The sequence below is a fragment of the Pagrus major genome, chromosome 24 (assembly GCF_040436345.1).
Source record: "Pagrus major chromosome 24, Pma_NU_1.0".
Classification (NCBI taxonomy): domain Eukaryota; kingdom Metazoa; phylum Chordata; class Actinopteri; order Spariformes; family Sparidae; genus Pagrus; species Pagrus major.
The window spans coordinates 12,037,505-12,055,302 of NC_133238.1; the positions used below are offsets into that span (position 1 = coordinate 12,037,505).

A 17,798-nucleotide genomic window follows, 5' to 3' on the forward strand; every position below is an offset into this window, starting at 1 on the left:
CCCTCACATCCCTCTCACCCTCTGTGAAGCAGGCCTCTGGGTCGAGTGACTCCTCTGGCTCCAGCTCCACTGAATCCACCCCATCTCCTGGGGGCCGAATATCGACTGTGCTCCCCTCGGATGAGCTCAGACGCTGGGGCTCTACATCGAGCTTCTGCATGGACGAGGGAGAAAATAAAAGCACAAAGTTACACAACAGTGCCTGAAACGCAAAGGTTCAGTGGTTATTGGAGCCAACCTTCTGAGCTGGTTATCATTGTGATTCTCCATTCACATGTAATCCAGTGCCACAACTGTATACCTAGGCACTGTAATAGCTCACAGAGTTGGCCTCTTTAAAGTTATCTTCATTGTATTATCATCATCACATGCAGCATCGATCAAATGTACCTACAGGCTTTGAAATTAGTTTTATCTGATGGCTCAAATCAGATTAAAGCATGGGGAGGTTGGCGTTACGGAAATGCTCTGTGGGTACGTTTGATGTGCCCTCATTTGAGAAAGAGTGCATGCAGTATTCCAGTGCATTATCAATCCAAGCCTGAAATAGTACCAAGCAGAACGTGTGCTGAAGTATTTTCATGTCGACTGAAAAATGACCCCAAATCATCTTGTTTACAATTTATCCCATTTCCATAATTGTTTCTGTGAATAATAATTTCCCCACCCTCAAAGCTAGAAATCCACCCACAGAGGGGCCGCTGAACATTTTCCTCAGTGACATGAAAACACGTTATTTCCATTCCTTGAAAGCAGTGTACAAGCTTCTTCTGTTTGTGTTGAAGTAGACGGAAAACCACATTAGCTTACCAGCAAAAACCAGTACTGTGCACTGTTTATAAGACAGCATGTGGTCTGGCATTTTTTTTTGTTCCCATTTGTAAAACATGTTAGATTAGCACCCATGCATACCCAGAAAACATACAGGACTAAGTATGGTACATCCTTCTTAGCAAGATGCAAAACACATGTAAGGACAAGTATTGCTGCTGTTGTCAAGTTCATTTAACTCTGTCTTCCATGCTAACCCTGACAACACTCCTCTGAAACCCCTAAAATGCAGTGATCTTCTATGTATATTACAGCATCATCTGCATATAGTGAGACTTTTTGGTGTCGTAAGGCTTCCTGTCTGTTTTTCTTTGGGCAAACATGGTGTTAAGTGGCCTCATGTCTGATCTGTCTGGGGTGTAAAGTGCGGGAACATGTCATCCTAGACAGTGCAGCAGCTCTGATTGCCGTGGGACCCAGCTAATACGGCATGGGAATGATGGAAGCATGCTGCTCGCAAGTGCATCGTTTTCTGGGGGGATGTTTCCCTCCTGTTTCTCTTTCTATCCTTCAGCAAGAAACCCATTTTACCTCCTCTGCACATGGATTATATGAGGCTTTTGCTCTTAACCTAACAGGCTGTTATTTTGAAGGTTTTTAGCAAGTTTTACTATATTTGGTATTTAGTTGACCGATGTGATATTTGCAGTGGAAGGAAAGAGGATAACACAGGTATAGAAGCTCAAAGAACAGGGCAACTAATACACAACAATTGTGTGAATGCACCATATCTTAGATGTATATACAATATCCAGTGTAATTAGGGATGGTGCTTCTTCAATTTTATATTTCAACAGGGCTCAAGACTAACAGCGTCCCATCGTCCCGGGGACCACAGAGAGATCTTTGGGACAAAAGGGATTTTTGTATGCATCTTTGTAAATATCAGTAATCAAATTACAAACTGTTGACTATGATGGAGTACATCTTCTCATGCTGTTACTATCGTTAATATCACTGGCAGGCTACTCAGCGAAAGGCCTACAAAAAATATTACATGTTAAAATCCGGAAGGACACGTAAACTCACTATCGACGTGGAACACACTATTTTTTCCTGCTAATGCTACATTGTGAACAACAACTCCATGTTGAAATTGGCAGGAGAAGCGCTAGTTAGCTGTTAGCAGTTGATGGGCAGCAGGGTCCTGCATTGTGTTTGGTTGAGGGAGCTAACAGAGTTAATGCAACTAACAGCCAAACACACAGCAGGACTGAGAGTTTCTGTTCAGAGTAACAACACGACAAGTGTACAATAAATAAACGTACGAGATGATACTTAAAAAGAGAAGAAGCAACATCTTGATTTTGGGCCAGTTTAAATTCACTTTGGTTGGTTACAATAATTCTCTGGGACAGTTAAAATGTAGTCTGGAGCCCTGTTTGAGGAAAATAGAAAATGAAAAAATACCTTCATATGGTGCACCATCCTAAGTAAGTCTAAAAATGTGTTTGAATATAAATTGGCATGTGTTATCTGTTTTTACCACCCTGCAAAGATCCATATTGATTCTTATGTGTTTCAAAATGATCTTGTTGGAAAGAATTCTGTAAAGACTCTTTCATCACTCCACTACAATTTGAGTATCACAGAAAACAAGTACATACAACTACTTCATGTGTGTATGCATGGGCTATGAACCAGACAAATGAATTTTGTCAAACTACAGCAAAATTCATTCCTCCATTCCATCTTTTTTCCTCATTCTCCTCCACCTCCTCTCTTCCTTCATTCTCAAGCTCGGTGTGTTGATGCCAATCAAGTCCCAAAACCAAGTCAAAAACCAAGCAATGAATCAAAAGCAAAGATCATGTTAGATGAGTTTGTCTATCAATGGAAAAAGGTGGTGTTGCTCATTCCTAATGGTTTGTAACTGCAATACAGCCTGATGCTTGGAGATAAGTTATGACAGGGGAGGGAGAGGGTAAAGGGAAGACTTACAGCATTGAGTGCTGCTGTTTGGGGAAGGGGAGGTGTAAAGCAAAGAGGGTGGGGTGGGAAAAGGGGTGGGGGACGGAGGGCAGACCAGGCAAAGAACGAAAATGGGCAATCCATTGAAGGTATGAGAAAAAATATGTTGTTTGTCTGTAATGGCATAGGCAGTCCTCATGGTTAGTGCTATGGTACAATAAAGTGGTCTTACAATTCTCCTCTCACTGAAAACCTTGAGAGCGCCTGTGACACAGCTGCAATAACAAACGGGGGGTTAAAAAAAAAGTAAGTCAAACACACCAAAAGCCAGCATACAACCTCAAGTCTGTTTTTGCTGCAAGGCACAGTTGGGGAACAAGTTAGCCACAAGAAACAACAATTTAGATTTCCCTGAAAGCATTTTCCTCATTAGATGCAATGTAAAAGAGTGGAAAGCTGCTTGACACTCATATCACACAACAGACACACCAACAGCTCACACCAAATGTTTATTGTGTAACTCTAAATGCCTAAATTAAAGGTCCCATATTGCTGAAAGTGAGATTTCCTGTCGAGGTGCTATAAAATACTATGAAAACATCAAAATGCTCAATCCACGGAGAAATGCACAAAGCTCATAATCAGAAACTGAGCCTTTTAACGAACCGCCAGGACTCCTGTAAGGTTGTGATGTCACAACTATACAGTCACTGCCCTCAGTATGGCCAAGGCACTGACATAGAGCATTCACATGGAGGATGAATAGAGGTACTGCAGCAATGGACAGTAAGAGAAAAATAATGTATTTTCTGAACATTATAGAATGTAAACATTTTCTAGTAGACACCAAAAACAAAAGTATGAACCTAAAAATGTGGATAATATGGGATCTTTAATATTTACTAACTGTAATTTGATCAAACTTGATAACACAGTGGGTCAGAAATGTCCAAATATATTTTAACTGGTGATTAACTATCACAATTCACCAACTCCTGGCTACAGGGTGTGGAGATCAGCAGTGACACGAGAGAGCATTGCTTGATCCAGATATGGAGCATGCGGTGCCATCGCTCGAAATAGTCTCCTGGGTTTGTTTTGAATCACAGGGAATTGGCACCACACCCACAGTGGCAGGTTGACATCACCAGGGAGCACAGCCCAAATGCTCTGTCAGCCTGGCAACACTTGACATCAAACCTGGCATTTGTTCTGTTAGAATAGCCAATACATTACAAAATTTGCTACGCTATTGATGACGCTATGATCACCTCTTTAAATTTAGAAAAAAACAGATTGCTGTTTCATTCATTTCATCCTCACACATGCACAAATATGCAAATTTTCCCAGTGACGCACGGAACAAGGAACTACGTAGTCTCTTTCACACGTGTGTATAATACTGAACTGCATTTTGCTGTACACAAACACACTGACACGTACACTTAGGACAAAAGCAAATTTGAGTCATTAATTGTCATGGCTGTTTCTTCTTCTAGGACTAAGTCTAACTCCAGACGATCCCCACAGCGTGATGAATGTAGAAATGAGTCAGCAGGTATGTTATTTTCAAACTGCTTGACTGTTCGGTGAAAAAGCCATCTCTATGCAAATCCTGACATATTCATACATTGGCTGACTTGCGTAGGGTGTTAACTTTTACACATATAAAGGGAGCTAATCTGATACAAACGCTATGTGACTCAAGAGATTTCCTAAAAACTGACAGAGACGTCAGTCATCCAATCAAAGACCTTCATCTTACCTCTTTGCTGCCCTCCACATCCGACGAGTCGCTGCTGAAATCTTCTGTGTTTAGGTTTTCAAAGTCCGACTCGCCCACAGCGATAGGCACCGTGACTGTCAGGCTGGGGTTATGAATGAATGACATGTAGTCACATTCCTCCACTGGGTACTTCCCTGTAGTGTCCCCACCAACCACGACCCCAACTACCAGCCCCCCTCCTGGCCGTCCATTGCCCTCTGTGATGTACACCCCGCTGGGGTCTTTGGTGATCTCCACTGAAGTGTGGTTGGAGATGCAGTTGCTCTTGCCGTTGCTGTGCAGTTCATCTAGAGGTTTGCTCTCCTCAGCCAGACCAGAGCCCTTACCGCTCCCACCAAAGCAGACGCTCTGGAGGAAATGCCGCACAGTTGTTTTGACGAATGCGATGCCCCGCTGGATCCGGCCAACTGCGATCTGCAGGTTGTTCATCTCACTGTCATCATCTGTTGCTGCCAGGTTGTCAGCGCTGAATGAGCTCAGGAGGAGAGCCAGGAACAGGTTCAGAACCTGGGAAGAAGTGGACATGATTGACCTTATAACTATTAAACAAAATTAGTGTCTAAAGGACTTATAATCTGGAAAATAAAGAGGTAGAACCCCATACCACCAAGTTTCCAATGACCATGACCATCATGAAGACAATCAGGCACATGCTCTGCCCGGCCACCTCCATGCAGTCCCACATCGTCTCGATCCACTCTCCGCACAGCACCCGGAACACGATGAGGAAGGAGTGGAAGAAGTCGTGCATGTGCCAGCGAGGCAGCTGACAGTCGTCGGCAATCTTACACACACACTCCTTGTAGCTCTTGCCAAACAGCTGCATGCCTACCACGGCAAAGATGAACACGATGATGGCCAGCACCAGAGTCAAGTTCCCCAGAGCGCCCACTGAGTTACCGATGATCTTGATCAGCATGTTCAGAGTGGGCCAGGACTTGGCCAGTTTGAAAACCCTCAGCTGTTTCAAGAGAAAGTTGAAAGTGTCTGATTTTCACGATGTTTTTCTACATGATTAACATTCAATAGATTAATGAATATATAACTATATATAATATTAATTCTCATAGCCTCTAGCCTGGCATTGTCCACAGGTAAAAACAAATCTGTCTATCAAAAGGGAACGCTACCAATTCCAGCTGTCCTGGTGACGGCTTATACTACCAAACATGCCAAGTGATGACAAAAGATTGAAGAAAAGACAGGCAAAGAGAGCTGCCCCAAAAAAACAGACAGATGTGAGAGTGGTATCAGGATTATCTAACTCTTATTCCTAGCATTTCAGTGAGTGTGTGCTCAATTTCAACATGTAAAAGAAGACAGACTATAGGCTCAAACAAACTAGAAGCACAGCAACAGTCATACAAAGCTAATCAGGTGAACAGAAAAAAACACACAATGCCCCAACGGCCACAACTCTCAGTGGAACATTTCATGAACTGCACAAAAGCTCTCGTTACATCATTACCTCATTAATAGCATGAATGTTATTGAGAGAGCCATCATGGCCTGACTACAGGAGCACAGGTACACCTTAACTCTTCTAAAGAGCAGACAGTTCATGTAATTCAGCTTTTCTAAGAAGATATTACTCAGGTAGAGCTCTTACCAATCTGAAGGACCTGAGCACAGACAGGCCTTCCACATTGGCCAAGCCGAGCTCTACCAGACTCAGACTGACAATGATGCCGTCAAAGACGTTCCAACCCTCCTGGAAGTAGTAGTAGGGATCCAGGGCAATGATCTTAAAGCACATCTCTGCTGTGAAGATGCCTGTGAACACCTAATGACAAAAAGGGCAAAATTCTACTTTTAAACCCCAATCTGCATCATGATACATGTTGATGTTGTTTGTACGCATATCACACAATACTTGCCAGGTTTCCAACTGAGAGGACGTTAGCGAATTCTGGAGTCATGGGGTAATGCTCCATGGCCATGAAAAGGGTGTTGAGGACGATACAAATGGTGATGGCAAGATCCACAAATGGGTCCATGACCACCATGCTGACTACATCCTTGATTTTCAGCCATGCTGGGCAACAGTCCCAGATCAGACCGGTGTTGGCAAATCTATACCAGCAAGGGGGGCATTTCTGTCTCGACTCTTCAAGCTCTGGAAAAGGAGAAATCAGCACTTTTTGTTATAAGAAAAAGCAGGTAAAATGTATTCTTTTACACAGTATATGCCTTCCTAGTTTTCTCCAGAGCTAAGAGGTCATGGCGTAAAGTTCAAGACAGGAATGAAAATAATTCAAGAAGGTCAAAAACATGTGGCGTGACCGTTTACCTTCCATGGTGTTGGTGAGGATACTGGCCACACTCATGGCTCTCTGCCTGCCCCCTGGTTCATCTAAATAATCCATGGATGGCTGGTGAAAACCTGACCTCCGTTTCTTAAGCTCAGTATCTGTGGTTGTCCCCTGGGAAAAAAACAAACAAAAAATATCAAATAAACAGATTCATGCCAAGACATTCAAGCGCTAAATGTCATAAAAGGAGATGTTTAAGGAACTTGAACAGAACAGCTATGAGGGTGTGTAGGAAGTCTGAAGGATGAGTTTGGCGATATTCTGAATTTTTCTTTTTGTCAATAAATCCCATGAAAAGAACAAAACCAACAATGAATGTATTGGGATTCCTCTGTAGATAATATCACTTCAAGCTGCACAGAGCCGATCAAGCCAAAGAGGAAGTCAGGCAGCGTTGCATGGTGCATCCGGTCAATTTTCAAAATATAACTCCCTGTCAGACTCTAATCTACAGCACAACAAAGTCAGCGAATATAAAGATAAACACACTTAAAACAGACAATTAACAAAACTATTTAAAGACATAGCCAAACACAATCTGAGGAAGTCAACAATATGAGGCAAGCATGATGCTCCACTTCTGAAACACTCCCGGTGGGATATGAAGTGGAGGAAGAAACAAAACAGCATCGTACAGTGAGGTTAGGGAGACCCGCCCAGTGGAATTGACGCGTCAGGGGATCACCAAAGTCAATTGGGTACATCCTCTTGGCACCATGAATGCCAGTCCATCAAAAAGCTAATATAAAGTGGAAGTATACATTTTGTTCGTAAAGATTTAGGTCTTCAGTCGATGAGAAAAGTATAGAATATCACCAAACCTATCTCTTAAAGTCTCACACTGTCTACAAATGTAGGCTTCGATTTGAAACAATTCAACAAATAATTTAAAAATGTCTTTGATGATGGACTTTACACACAAATGACTAATTTATTTAACAACATAAGAACACTAGGATGGGGATAAATGTAACTACAGTGTATGAACTTGAAGCATGAAGCAAGCAGTTAAGTCACCTCAGGCAGCAGGAGACCTACAGGGGAGGTTGTTACAGACGTCCCACCGACCAGCGACACCACACCGTTGCAGTCTACGGAGCAGTGCATCTTGCCGTTGGCGGGCAGCATGATCCTTGGCGCACCGAGGCTGGTCTGGCTGACGGCGCTGCAGCGGCGCTCGAGGCGGCGCGGCAAGAACAGGGAGCCCCGGCGGCTGTCGCTCTCCTCGAAGGTGCTGTGCTCGTCGTCGGCGAAGTCGTTCTCGGAGCCCATGTCGCGCGCGCGGCCGCGGAAGCTGAACAGGCTCGCTCGGCTGTTCCTCCGAGGTGAGAAGAGGGATCCACGGATGCTGAGGAGAGACTGATGAAGAAAGAGATGTGGGGTTAGAGGACGGAGGGAATGGTGAATTTTCCTTGATTTGTCTTTAATTGTGTCTGTGTCTGTGCAAAGAAATAGATTTTGGGAATTACACTTATTTGCTTTCTTGCAGAGTTAGATGAGAAGATTGATACCACTCTCATGTTTCTATGCTAAATAGAAGTTACAGCCAGTTAGCTTAGCTTAGCATAAAGACTGGCTACAAGGGGAAACAGCTAGCCTGGTTCAGTGTGAAGGCAACAAAATCACCCCCCTTTGAAGCTTAATAACTATTAAAGGGGCACAATGTAGTTTTGGAGAGGAAAAAAAAACACACTAAGACAATACGATTTCAGTCCATCTATCTGATTTCTCCTGCTTCCAGTCTTCATGCCAACCTAAAATGAGCTAATCGGCTACTGGCTCTAGCTTTAGAGTGAAAGGACAGATATTAGAGTGGTGTTCATCTTCTCATCTAACTCCTTTTGAAAGAATACATACTGTGATGGGTGGCCCTAGTTTTATATATTTGTTTTTATTGGCTTTAATTGTATCAGTGGCGTGATGTGACATGTCTGAGAAGACCAAATTCAGTCCAATTTTACCCACCGAAGGGCACCACTTTTTATTCCTTTATCAGGGAAGTATTCACCTGATTGGGTGAGGAGCATCTCTTCTCATAGGAGAGCCTGTTGGCATCGATGGAGAAGCGAAAGCTGGACCTCTTGATGCTGTCCTCGGACTCAGACTTGTGGAACTTGTCCCTTGCCCCCCTCTCCTCCTCCTCCTCCCTCTGCTTCCTCTTCTTGCGCCTGTTGCGTCGCTCCTTGGCACTTTTCGAGCTGAGCTTAGACGTCCCTGAGGAGGACTCGGAGGTGGGGCCCCCTCTCCCGCTGTACTCTCCGCTCTCCATGGCTGCTGCCGCGGCAACCTGCCAGCCAATCAGAGCACAAACACAGTTGTCATGGCGACCCCGTGCCTGTCTCAGAGGCTCTCGCGGACTGGAGTGGAGGAGAAAAGCCTGGCAGCTGAGAGCAGCAGCAGCAGCAGCATGAAGAGCCAAATAAGCCTCAGACGCCTTCTAAAAATGGACGCCTGAATGTTTTCATGCAAACCAAAACATTTCCCGAGCAAACCAATGCATAGCAAATACAACATCAGAGAATCTCTTGCATTTTCCCCTGAGGAACATGATTCACTATCATGTGCATTAACAGACATTCTGCTTCATATTAGGATTTTTCCACGATATCTCCATGAAATGCGAGGAAGCTAGGTTGGGGGATGTGAGTAGGTAAAATCTGGTACTTTAGAAGGAAAAGATTGTCTGTATAGTCACAAACTCACAAACATATCGGTACATCACGGAACAAAGAATGTCACTTTAATTCAATTTCATTGCTTTCTCTTGTTTATCTTTCATCTTTGTTCTAATGGAGAGAAATGCCTGTGTCCCACAAGGCAGACAGCACTATAGTAAGAGGATTTAAGAGTCATGTCATGGCAACTACAGCCAACAACAATGATCTAAATGTGCACAAGCCTGATAAGACACTGTTGAGCCTGGCTAAATAGCCACTGAAGGATCGAGCAGAGGAACGTAAAGCAAGGCAGGAAGATAGAAGACGAGCTATCTGACGTACGGCTAATGAGGGTGAGATAAGAAGGATGCCATGTGGTATTGAACTACATGCAAAAAGTAAAACAGAAATATAGCTCTTGATTCATCCTGAAGTACTGTATGTGCATCAGTGGTCCTCAACCTAATTTGGGTTACCGAGCCCCACGTCACATCAGATGAGCTCATCAACCCAACCTGCTCTGTTATGTTCCAAAATGTGTTCTTGTCAATTAATTTTAAAGAGGATGTTAAGTAGCACTACATTAAAGTAGATATTGTTACAATCATTTTACATACACTTGTACTGTCAATGTCAATGGTCAGTTTTGTCAAATCTGCATTCATAATATTTCCACTAGGAATGACAGGAGCTGGATCTTTCTACCATTTACCAAATCCTTCTGCTTAATATTTTAATGGTTTACTTGAAACTAACTATTTCAGCTGTTCACCTTTAGCCAGTTATTTAAATTATTGACTTTTACCAAATTATGTCAACTAACTGTCAACTATTCTGCCCATTTATACAATACTTTAAGCTAACTTTTCGTTTATCCATTATTTAGGTGCTTTATTTCAACTGTTTGTCACCTAAACCTTTAGGTTACTACTTCAACTATTTATCTAATACTTTTTGACTTTTTCATACAATTTATCAATTTATTTTTGATAACTAACTTACTCAGGATGGAGGTCTAGTCCATTGTTGCTGGTCATTGTAACAATATACTGTATATAGCTAGAGATTAGCATCACACCAATTTGGGTGTTTGTTTTCCTCATAAACATCCATAAACGGATGTATATTTCTGACAAAATCCTAATTTCTATTTTTGTTTCATTAGTCGAGCTACCCCACAATGTTTTCACGTAACCCCTGGCAACTGCAGAAGTAGCCTCTGGGGTTGAAGTGCCCCTTGATGGAAATCACTGCTGTATATCACCAATCTGTGCCAATCAATGCCATGCAGCAGGACAGAAATAGACTGATTTTGCCATGACAAGCTTCAAAATAACTGGTTGGCTGCCCAGGAAGGTATGGTTAGTCCCTTGATAATGAGCCTCTAATACATATATGGTGCCAGCAGTTACAGCTACAGTAAGTATATTCACATGCATGTCAGGCTGCTAATTTTTCTTCCTGTAGGTCGAACAAGGACTCCTGAGCCCAGAGGGAACAGCAGAGGGGTGTCAGTCATCCTGGACAGTAAATCCCTCTGTTACCCGGGGCAACGGTAATTTTGGCAGCTGGCTCAAGACTTTAAGCTCAAGAGTCAACAGAGTCTCCGCAGTTAACACGAAGACATTCTCCCAGACACTCATCTATGTTATGAAATACTCCAACTTTTCCAACAAAAAATGTAAAGGTCCTTAAAGTTCCCTGCCGCTTTAAAAGGTTAAAACATCACTTTTTTAATGGAATTCTCAATCAAGTTGATTAAGAAATGATTGTCAAATGAAAGGTTTGAGATAATTAGATACAGACTGGCATTCTCGATTCTAAAGAGATGAAATGTCCTGCCTGTGCCTCCTCCTGCTGTCTCTTCAGCTGCTCCAGCATGGCTTGGAACTCCTCCTCCTTCTGCTGGGCCTCCTCGATGGTCGCCTGGTTCTGCTCGTCATAAGCCATGGCCACCACAGCCAAGATCAGGTTGACCAGGTAGAAGGAGCCCAGGAAGATCACCAGCACAAAGAAGATCATGTAGGGTTTTCCTGCTGCGCGCAAAGTCTGATGGTTTCAAGACAGACAGGAAAGGAGAAGAGGTTGTTGTTAGGATTTGAACAACAACCTGTTTATCAGCTATTCATGAGAGTAAAAGACAGACATCATCATTGATGTTTGTCTTTTCTCTTCTTTGTAGTTGAATAAACAGAATATGTCGTGTTCAGTTGTGGTCATCCCATTGTTTGGTGACTTTGCAAATATCAAATTTCGGCATTGTGCTGCTGCAGTGCAAAACAAAACACAAAAAAACCCTTACATAACCAGCCTAGTCTATAATTACAGAGTGACACGCCCGTTTGAAAAAACTGAAAAAGCTCGCTGGATATGTTTGCTCAGATATTTACTGACTGAAGCTTGGCTTTTATTATGAAATTCACTGCTTTAATTTCATGTGTTTCTTGTTTTGCATCTTCAGCCACAGACCTACGTACAAGATATGACGGGTTAAAAACGCTCTACAAAGCTCACTGTCACTGACTTTTACAGATGGTAAATATTCCCAAAAGACAAGCAACTTCTGCACTCTGTAATGATTGTAAATGTGTCACGGGAATCCTCTGGAGCTCTACCAACCTGCTGGTAGAGGTTTTCCCAGTAGTCCTGGGTCATTAGTCGGAACAGAGAGAGAAACGCCCAGCTGAAGGTGTCAAAGCTGGTGTAGCCGTAGTCTGGATTACGACCAGCTTTGATGCATGTGAAGCCCTCCGGACAGAGCCTGTCAGGACACACAGGTGTTAGGAACAAGAGGTACCATGTGTAGCATATGAACATAATTATTATGTATGGCAGAAACATACATTATATTGCTTTGTAGCACAAATGAATTTGTAACATGATGTTAACTTTTGATTTGCAGCACTGCTGGATCCGCAAGTCTGGCCTTGATCCAGGACCGCACACTATGTACTTTTTATGTCCTGCAGGGCGTCTGGAACTTGGACATTTGCTGTTGGCAATTGTTGGAAGATACACAGAGAAGGAGTCCCACCCCATCTTTAATCTTACACTGTTTGTATTGACTGTCATTGAAAAAGAGACCAAATCATGTTTTCTGTTGAAAACCACCTGATGTTGTTTGTTCTCAGCTTGCAAGTTGCCAAGAAGTCTCCCAACCATCCAGTGTCTTTTTTGTTTTCAATATTGTTCCTGTCATAAATTTTATGACACAATCTTGTCCAAGTACTGTTAAGCCGCCATGCAGGACCATTATGCGTAGTGATATGTGTCGATGTTGTATCTTACTACAAGTTTGGATGTGACACACCTGCTGTATATTACTCTCTGCCTCACCTCTAAAAAACTGGTTTGAAAGTTTGAAACTGCGACTGAAACGCCTGTGTGACTTCTTGGACTGACATTTAGACAAATGGCCTGAATATCAACTAAAATCAATACACAGACAACAAGGATTTTGCCAAAACACATTAAGTGAAATGCACCCATAGTTAACCAGCAGTTTAGATTCTTGTGATGCCTCAGCGCGGTGGCGAGTGTCGACACTAATTGTGTATGCTCAGCTTTGTGGTGCATCTAATTGGCCATATAAATAAAACATGTCAAGCCTTACCCAGCACCGCTGCCGTTCCCACAGAGCAGAGCGTCCCTGCGGCCAGGGAGGTAATAGTAATTACCTAGAGGAGGGGGGAGACAGAGGGATGGTCAGTGAACGCCACATATGAAGAAATGGAAAAAAGGTTGATGAGGGAACAGAGAGACGACGTGCACCCTGTGGGTTTCTCTTCAGTTTTTGTGTGAGGTGTAATATTGTAATGTGAAAGAGAGAGAAAGGTGGTCATCTGTTATTTCATTTTAACACCCAACCACATTAATCATTGCAGTCACAGCCACTCTGTCCTCATTTAACAATTTACTGTCATGAAATCACAATTACATCAGATTTTTTTTGCTGCAAACGTAGTCATGGATACCCTGAAGACGTTAAAACATCCATACAAATTTGAATCAGCCCTGTCGTCTTCCTCTCTGCGTCAGCTTGTAGTCTAGCTGGTGCACGTCTCCTCGATATCCTGCTGGCGGGCCAGTGACTCACCCTCCACTAGCACTTTAGGCTGCTCATGCCACACAGATGGGCCATGGGAGAATGACGACGGGTGGTGAGGGGGTGAAAGTGGAGGGTTTTATTGTTGTGGCGATTATCTGCCACATTTACCGCATTCTCCCACCAGCCCTTGTTAGAGAGCGCAGCCCCTGCTCCCAGCCATTGCTGTCACTCTTCATCATGGCAGCGGGCCAGCGTGCCTGACCTCCCCCACACATCCACCACTGCCACCACTACCCTGACCCATCTCTGCATATGAAGCAGGGAGAATCTGACTCAGGCCGTCTGGGTCGGATGCTAACTTGACCCCGGTTAACCTCTACGTGCGCCTAGCAGACATGTAACAGCATTTTCACACCGCCTGACTCAGCTTACTCTCATCGCTGATGTACTCTGTCCAGTTGAACTCCGTGGCGTTCAGCGTGAACGTGGTGAACATCATGTCGTCTGCGGTGACGTTGCTGCTGCTGGTGGCGTTGGTGCTGTTCGTGGCGTTGGTGCTGACTGGCAAGCGCACGCACTTCTGCCTCAGGTTGCCCATGAAGAGCTGCAGGCCGATGAGGGCGAAGACGCTGAGGCAGAACACGGTGAGGATCATGACGTCCGACAGCTTTTTGACCGACTGGATCAGTGCGCCGACGATGGTCTTCAAGCCTGAACAAGAGTGAGGGCAAGGGGGCGGGAGGGGGACATCGCAGAATGATTACTGCCTGCTAATTACAGCCACAAGCTTGTGTAGAGAAGAAGCTGCTAATAAGAGTCTACAGTAGCGAGCAGCCAGGGGGATCTGCAGTGGAGGTTCCTGTATGAACTGTGTGCTGCCATACAGGAACCAGGCTGATACAGATCACTGCTAATCATGGATAAATCACGAGAGAAAGCTACATTTCTCCTGCATATGGTACTGTTTTTTGTGAAAATGATTGTTAATGAACGATGTCTTTGTTTGTGTTGTTGTTTATTCTATATTCTCACAGCAGCTGTGGCTAGACTGAGCTCTATTTTAGTGCATTCCCAAAGAGCAGCGCACGATGCTAAGTGATGTGCACAAGGTCAATGAGGACAAGCGCACATGCTGTTTTTATCCGTATCGGCACAGTAGTGTGCGCAAAAAGGGTTGAGTGAAGTGAAATTGGAGGGTGGTTGTGGTGATTAATGGTTATCCTCTCAGCCAGTTATGTTGCTGGCCTACTGTGAAGGAAACACAACCTACACTTCCTGATAAAGGAAAAGTTTGACATTTTGGGAAAGAGAGTTGGATGTGAAGATTGATGACACTTTGCTGTCTGTACAGTCGGTCTGTTTAGTTTAGTTTTTTGCTCTCGGATTATTGCTGTTTTGTTGCCCAGTCTTGACTGCCTTTTGTTACTTCAAGCTCGCTTCTTGTTTTTCAACAGGTCTGTTGTGTCTGCACTTGGGTTGCCAAACCTAAACAGAAGCAGGGGGAAACAGCGGGTCTAGCTGGCTCCATCTACAGTTTGAAAATCTGCCCACTAGCAAATCTAAATCTTCTCAATTCACACGTTTTTATGTTTATGAAGTATATACTACCCCGAAATGTAAAGGCGGCAAGTCGTGGTGTTCTAGAGAGGAAGTCACTGATCCTAGTTAAAGCACAATTTGTCGTTTTTACATTGTGGTTTCTGTACAGATCCAACACATAAGATACGGGCAAGACAATTAGGGAGCTGTAGAGGATCTGGCAGGTTCTGTTTTTTACCTTTGGACAGAGCTAGGCTAGCTGTTTGCATCTGCGTCTAGTCTCTATGCTAAGCTTAGCTAATTGCCTACGGGCTCTAGCTTCATATTTAACGTTCAGGGGCGTGAGTGTTATCAATCCTCTCATCGAACTCTCAACAAAAAAGCCAGGAAGCTTATTGCTCAAAATGTGGAACCATTCCCTTACCTGAGTGATGCTGCAGGAAAAACAGACCCTCACATTAAAGACAACATTATCACCAAAACACCACTCTCAATCTTGGTACACTTTTTCTCCCACCTTTGCACCATACGCACTTGCAAAATGTATTTCAAGGTCAGGAAAATACAACATGTGCCAGCACTGCTTCAACGAGGCTTTGCGCTGCCAAAAAAATAGAGCCCAAAATGTAGTGTTTGTGTTTGTGATGCTAGAATAAGAAATGTATGCTGTGAAAGTAGATGATCCTCTTTATACAAACAGCCAATGACAAGTTATCCTGGGTGGTTTACATATGACCTTTTTGTTAGTCTGTGATGTCAATAGTGTTAGTGTTTGGAATGCCGTCACCCAACCACCGCTCACCAGGTCACAATTTCTCCAAAAAACACACAACATTGAACAGGACATGCACAGGAAAACAAGGTAAGGAGGAACCCTGCACACACGAGTGCTTGCCACCAGAAAATCGGCTTTTGCAATGTCTCATGCAAAAATGAAAAAATAAAACAAATAGTGCTTGTAAGTCTCCCAAGGCAAGAATAGATTTCAACCAAAAGGAATTCTGCCTTAAAGGATGTATCTAAAAGCTAAGAATCCTGTCAATCTGTGCAGATTGGAGCCAGATTCCAGCTTTTACTGGCCTTGGGACGAAGGCAGCATGAGAGACGGCGACGGGCGTCATCAGGCTTAGCTACAGTGAGATGAGCTGAGAGGGGGGCGGGGGGGAGTGCTTGGATGTTAGCCAGTTAGCCGTTAGCATTTCATTAACCCTATGGCTCTCTCACCTGGGATGACTGATATAGTTTTCAGGGCTCGCAGAACCCTGAAGGTTCGCAGTGCTGAGACATTGCCCAGGTCCACAAACTCTGTGACATATCTGTAAGGGAAGGTAGGGGGGGAGGAGGAGGGAGGGAGGGAGGGAGGTGGGTAGGAGGGTAGTTTGGGAAAAAGGTGTGGGACACACACACGCACACACACACATCAGGCACCCACACACATGGCGTGACAAGACAAAAGGAGGGTCGTGGGAAGGGGAGGGGGGAGAGGAGGGAACGGCAAACGGTCACGCACAGAGGACAAATGGCAGGAGTGCTGGCGGCAGGCACGGCAGCCTTACCTGGTATTACTGAGATAGTTTTCAAAGCTCGCAAAACTCTGAACGTGCGCAGAGCTGAAACATTGCCTAGGTTTACAAACTCTGTTATATACCTGCAGGATCAAATGCACAGTTATTACACAGCAGAAACCCATCACACGTGCACAGACATCTGAGAGATACAACCCTCTCTCACAGTATTACAGGAATCTCTCAGACAAAACAAGATTACAGTCTTATTATATTAACTTTCACTATGTAACCTAATGCTCAAGGCTTTGTTTTATAGTCTCAAGACAAGTAGGTGAGCTTTACTGAAGCATGAGGCAAATATGGGCCACGATTCTCCATGCTTTGGGGGCATGAGGAGACTTGAGATTTTGTGGCCGTGCTTTCAAAATACACACATCTGGGCTGCAGATTATCTTCCCCCCTCTTCACATTCAGAGGAACTTAATAGGCTTCTGGGATGATTAGCATTAAAAGCATTTGGCCTCTTAATCTGCGCCACATCATGTTAAGCTCAGCCTAACTCGGCTTGTCAGAATACTTACGCCATGGAGATAACACTGAAATCCAGCCAGTTCCACGGGTCCCGCAGGAAAGTGAACTTCCCCACACAGAAGCCCCTGGCCAAGATCTTTATAAGGGACTCGAAGGTGTAAATCCCTGTGAATGTGTACCTGGGAAAAAAGGTGAGGAAGAGACGAAGTGTGATGTTGCTTAATGGGTCCGTTGCTCAGAGGCAAGGTGACAGACACACTTTATTCAGGGCATTTTGATCTCCACTGCTACTTTGATAGACAGTGGATCTGTGGTTCAGTTTTTATTGGAGGTAAGTACTCATGTAAAACTAAAACTATTTTTTTTTACCATTTTTCATCATAAATCAAACATCTGTATTTGAATCTATAAGATGGGAGTGATTTTGCCACTTTGCCTTGTGTTTGTTTTCCCTTTCTGTATTTTTGTGCTGAGTTTTAGAACAGTCCCCATCATTGTGAGGGATTCAGGCAGGAAGTGTTCGGGAGTTCTCATATTGACCAATTTCTGATCTGTAAATAGCATTCACATCAGCACTGAAGGTGTGAATGTGACGGAAACTCAGGAAACTCCCATATATCTGACTTGGCATCAACGGTGCATTCAAGTGCAGTCAAAATAGAAAAAGGACCATCT

At 43.8% G+C, this 17,798-nt stretch overlaps 1 protein-coding gene across 11 annotated transcripts in view; it reads right to left on the minus strand.

The window, feature by feature from the left end:
• The window catches only part of scn1lab (sodium channel, voltage-gated, type I like, alpha b), a 28,406-nt gene that overhangs the window by 7,744 nt on the left and 2,864 nt on the right, over window positions 1–17,798 (minus strand). Inside the window, exons 4-18 of one of the 11 annotated variants that reach the window (XM_073495496.1) lie at window positions 17,174–17,302; window positions 16,309–16,400; window positions 14,060–14,256; window positions 13,978–14,008; window positions 13,111–13,174; window positions 12,117–12,258; window positions 11,304–11,546; window positions 8,849–9,127; window positions 7,858–8,199; window positions 6,819–6,951; window positions 6,406–6,644; window positions 6,138–6,311; window positions 5,133–5,489; window positions 4,508–5,035; window positions 19–154 (exon numbers count right to left, since the gene is read on the minus strand). In XM_073495496.1, coding sequence (XP_073351597.1) covers window positions 19–154; window positions 4,508–5,035; window positions 5,133–5,489; window positions 6,138–6,311; window positions 6,406–6,644; window positions 6,819–6,951; window positions 7,858–8,199; window positions 8,849–9,127; window positions 11,304–11,546; window positions 12,117–12,258; window positions 13,111–13,174; window positions 13,978–14,008; window positions 14,060–14,256; window positions 16,309–16,400; window positions 17,174–17,302 — 3,086 coding nt within the window. Of the gene's footprint in view, window positions 1–18; window positions 155–4,507; window positions 5,036–5,132; window positions 5,490–6,137; window positions 6,312–6,405; window positions 6,645–6,818; window positions 6,952–7,857; window positions 8,200–8,848; window positions 9,132–11,299; window positions 11,547–12,116; window positions 12,259–13,110; window positions 13,175–13,977; window positions 14,257–16,308; window positions 16,401–16,640; window positions 16,733–17,173; window positions 17,303–17,798 lie in introns of all 11 variants that reach the window. The other 10 variants (XM_073495500.1, XM_073495497.1, XM_073495504.1 and 7 more) reach the window with 10 other exon arrangements.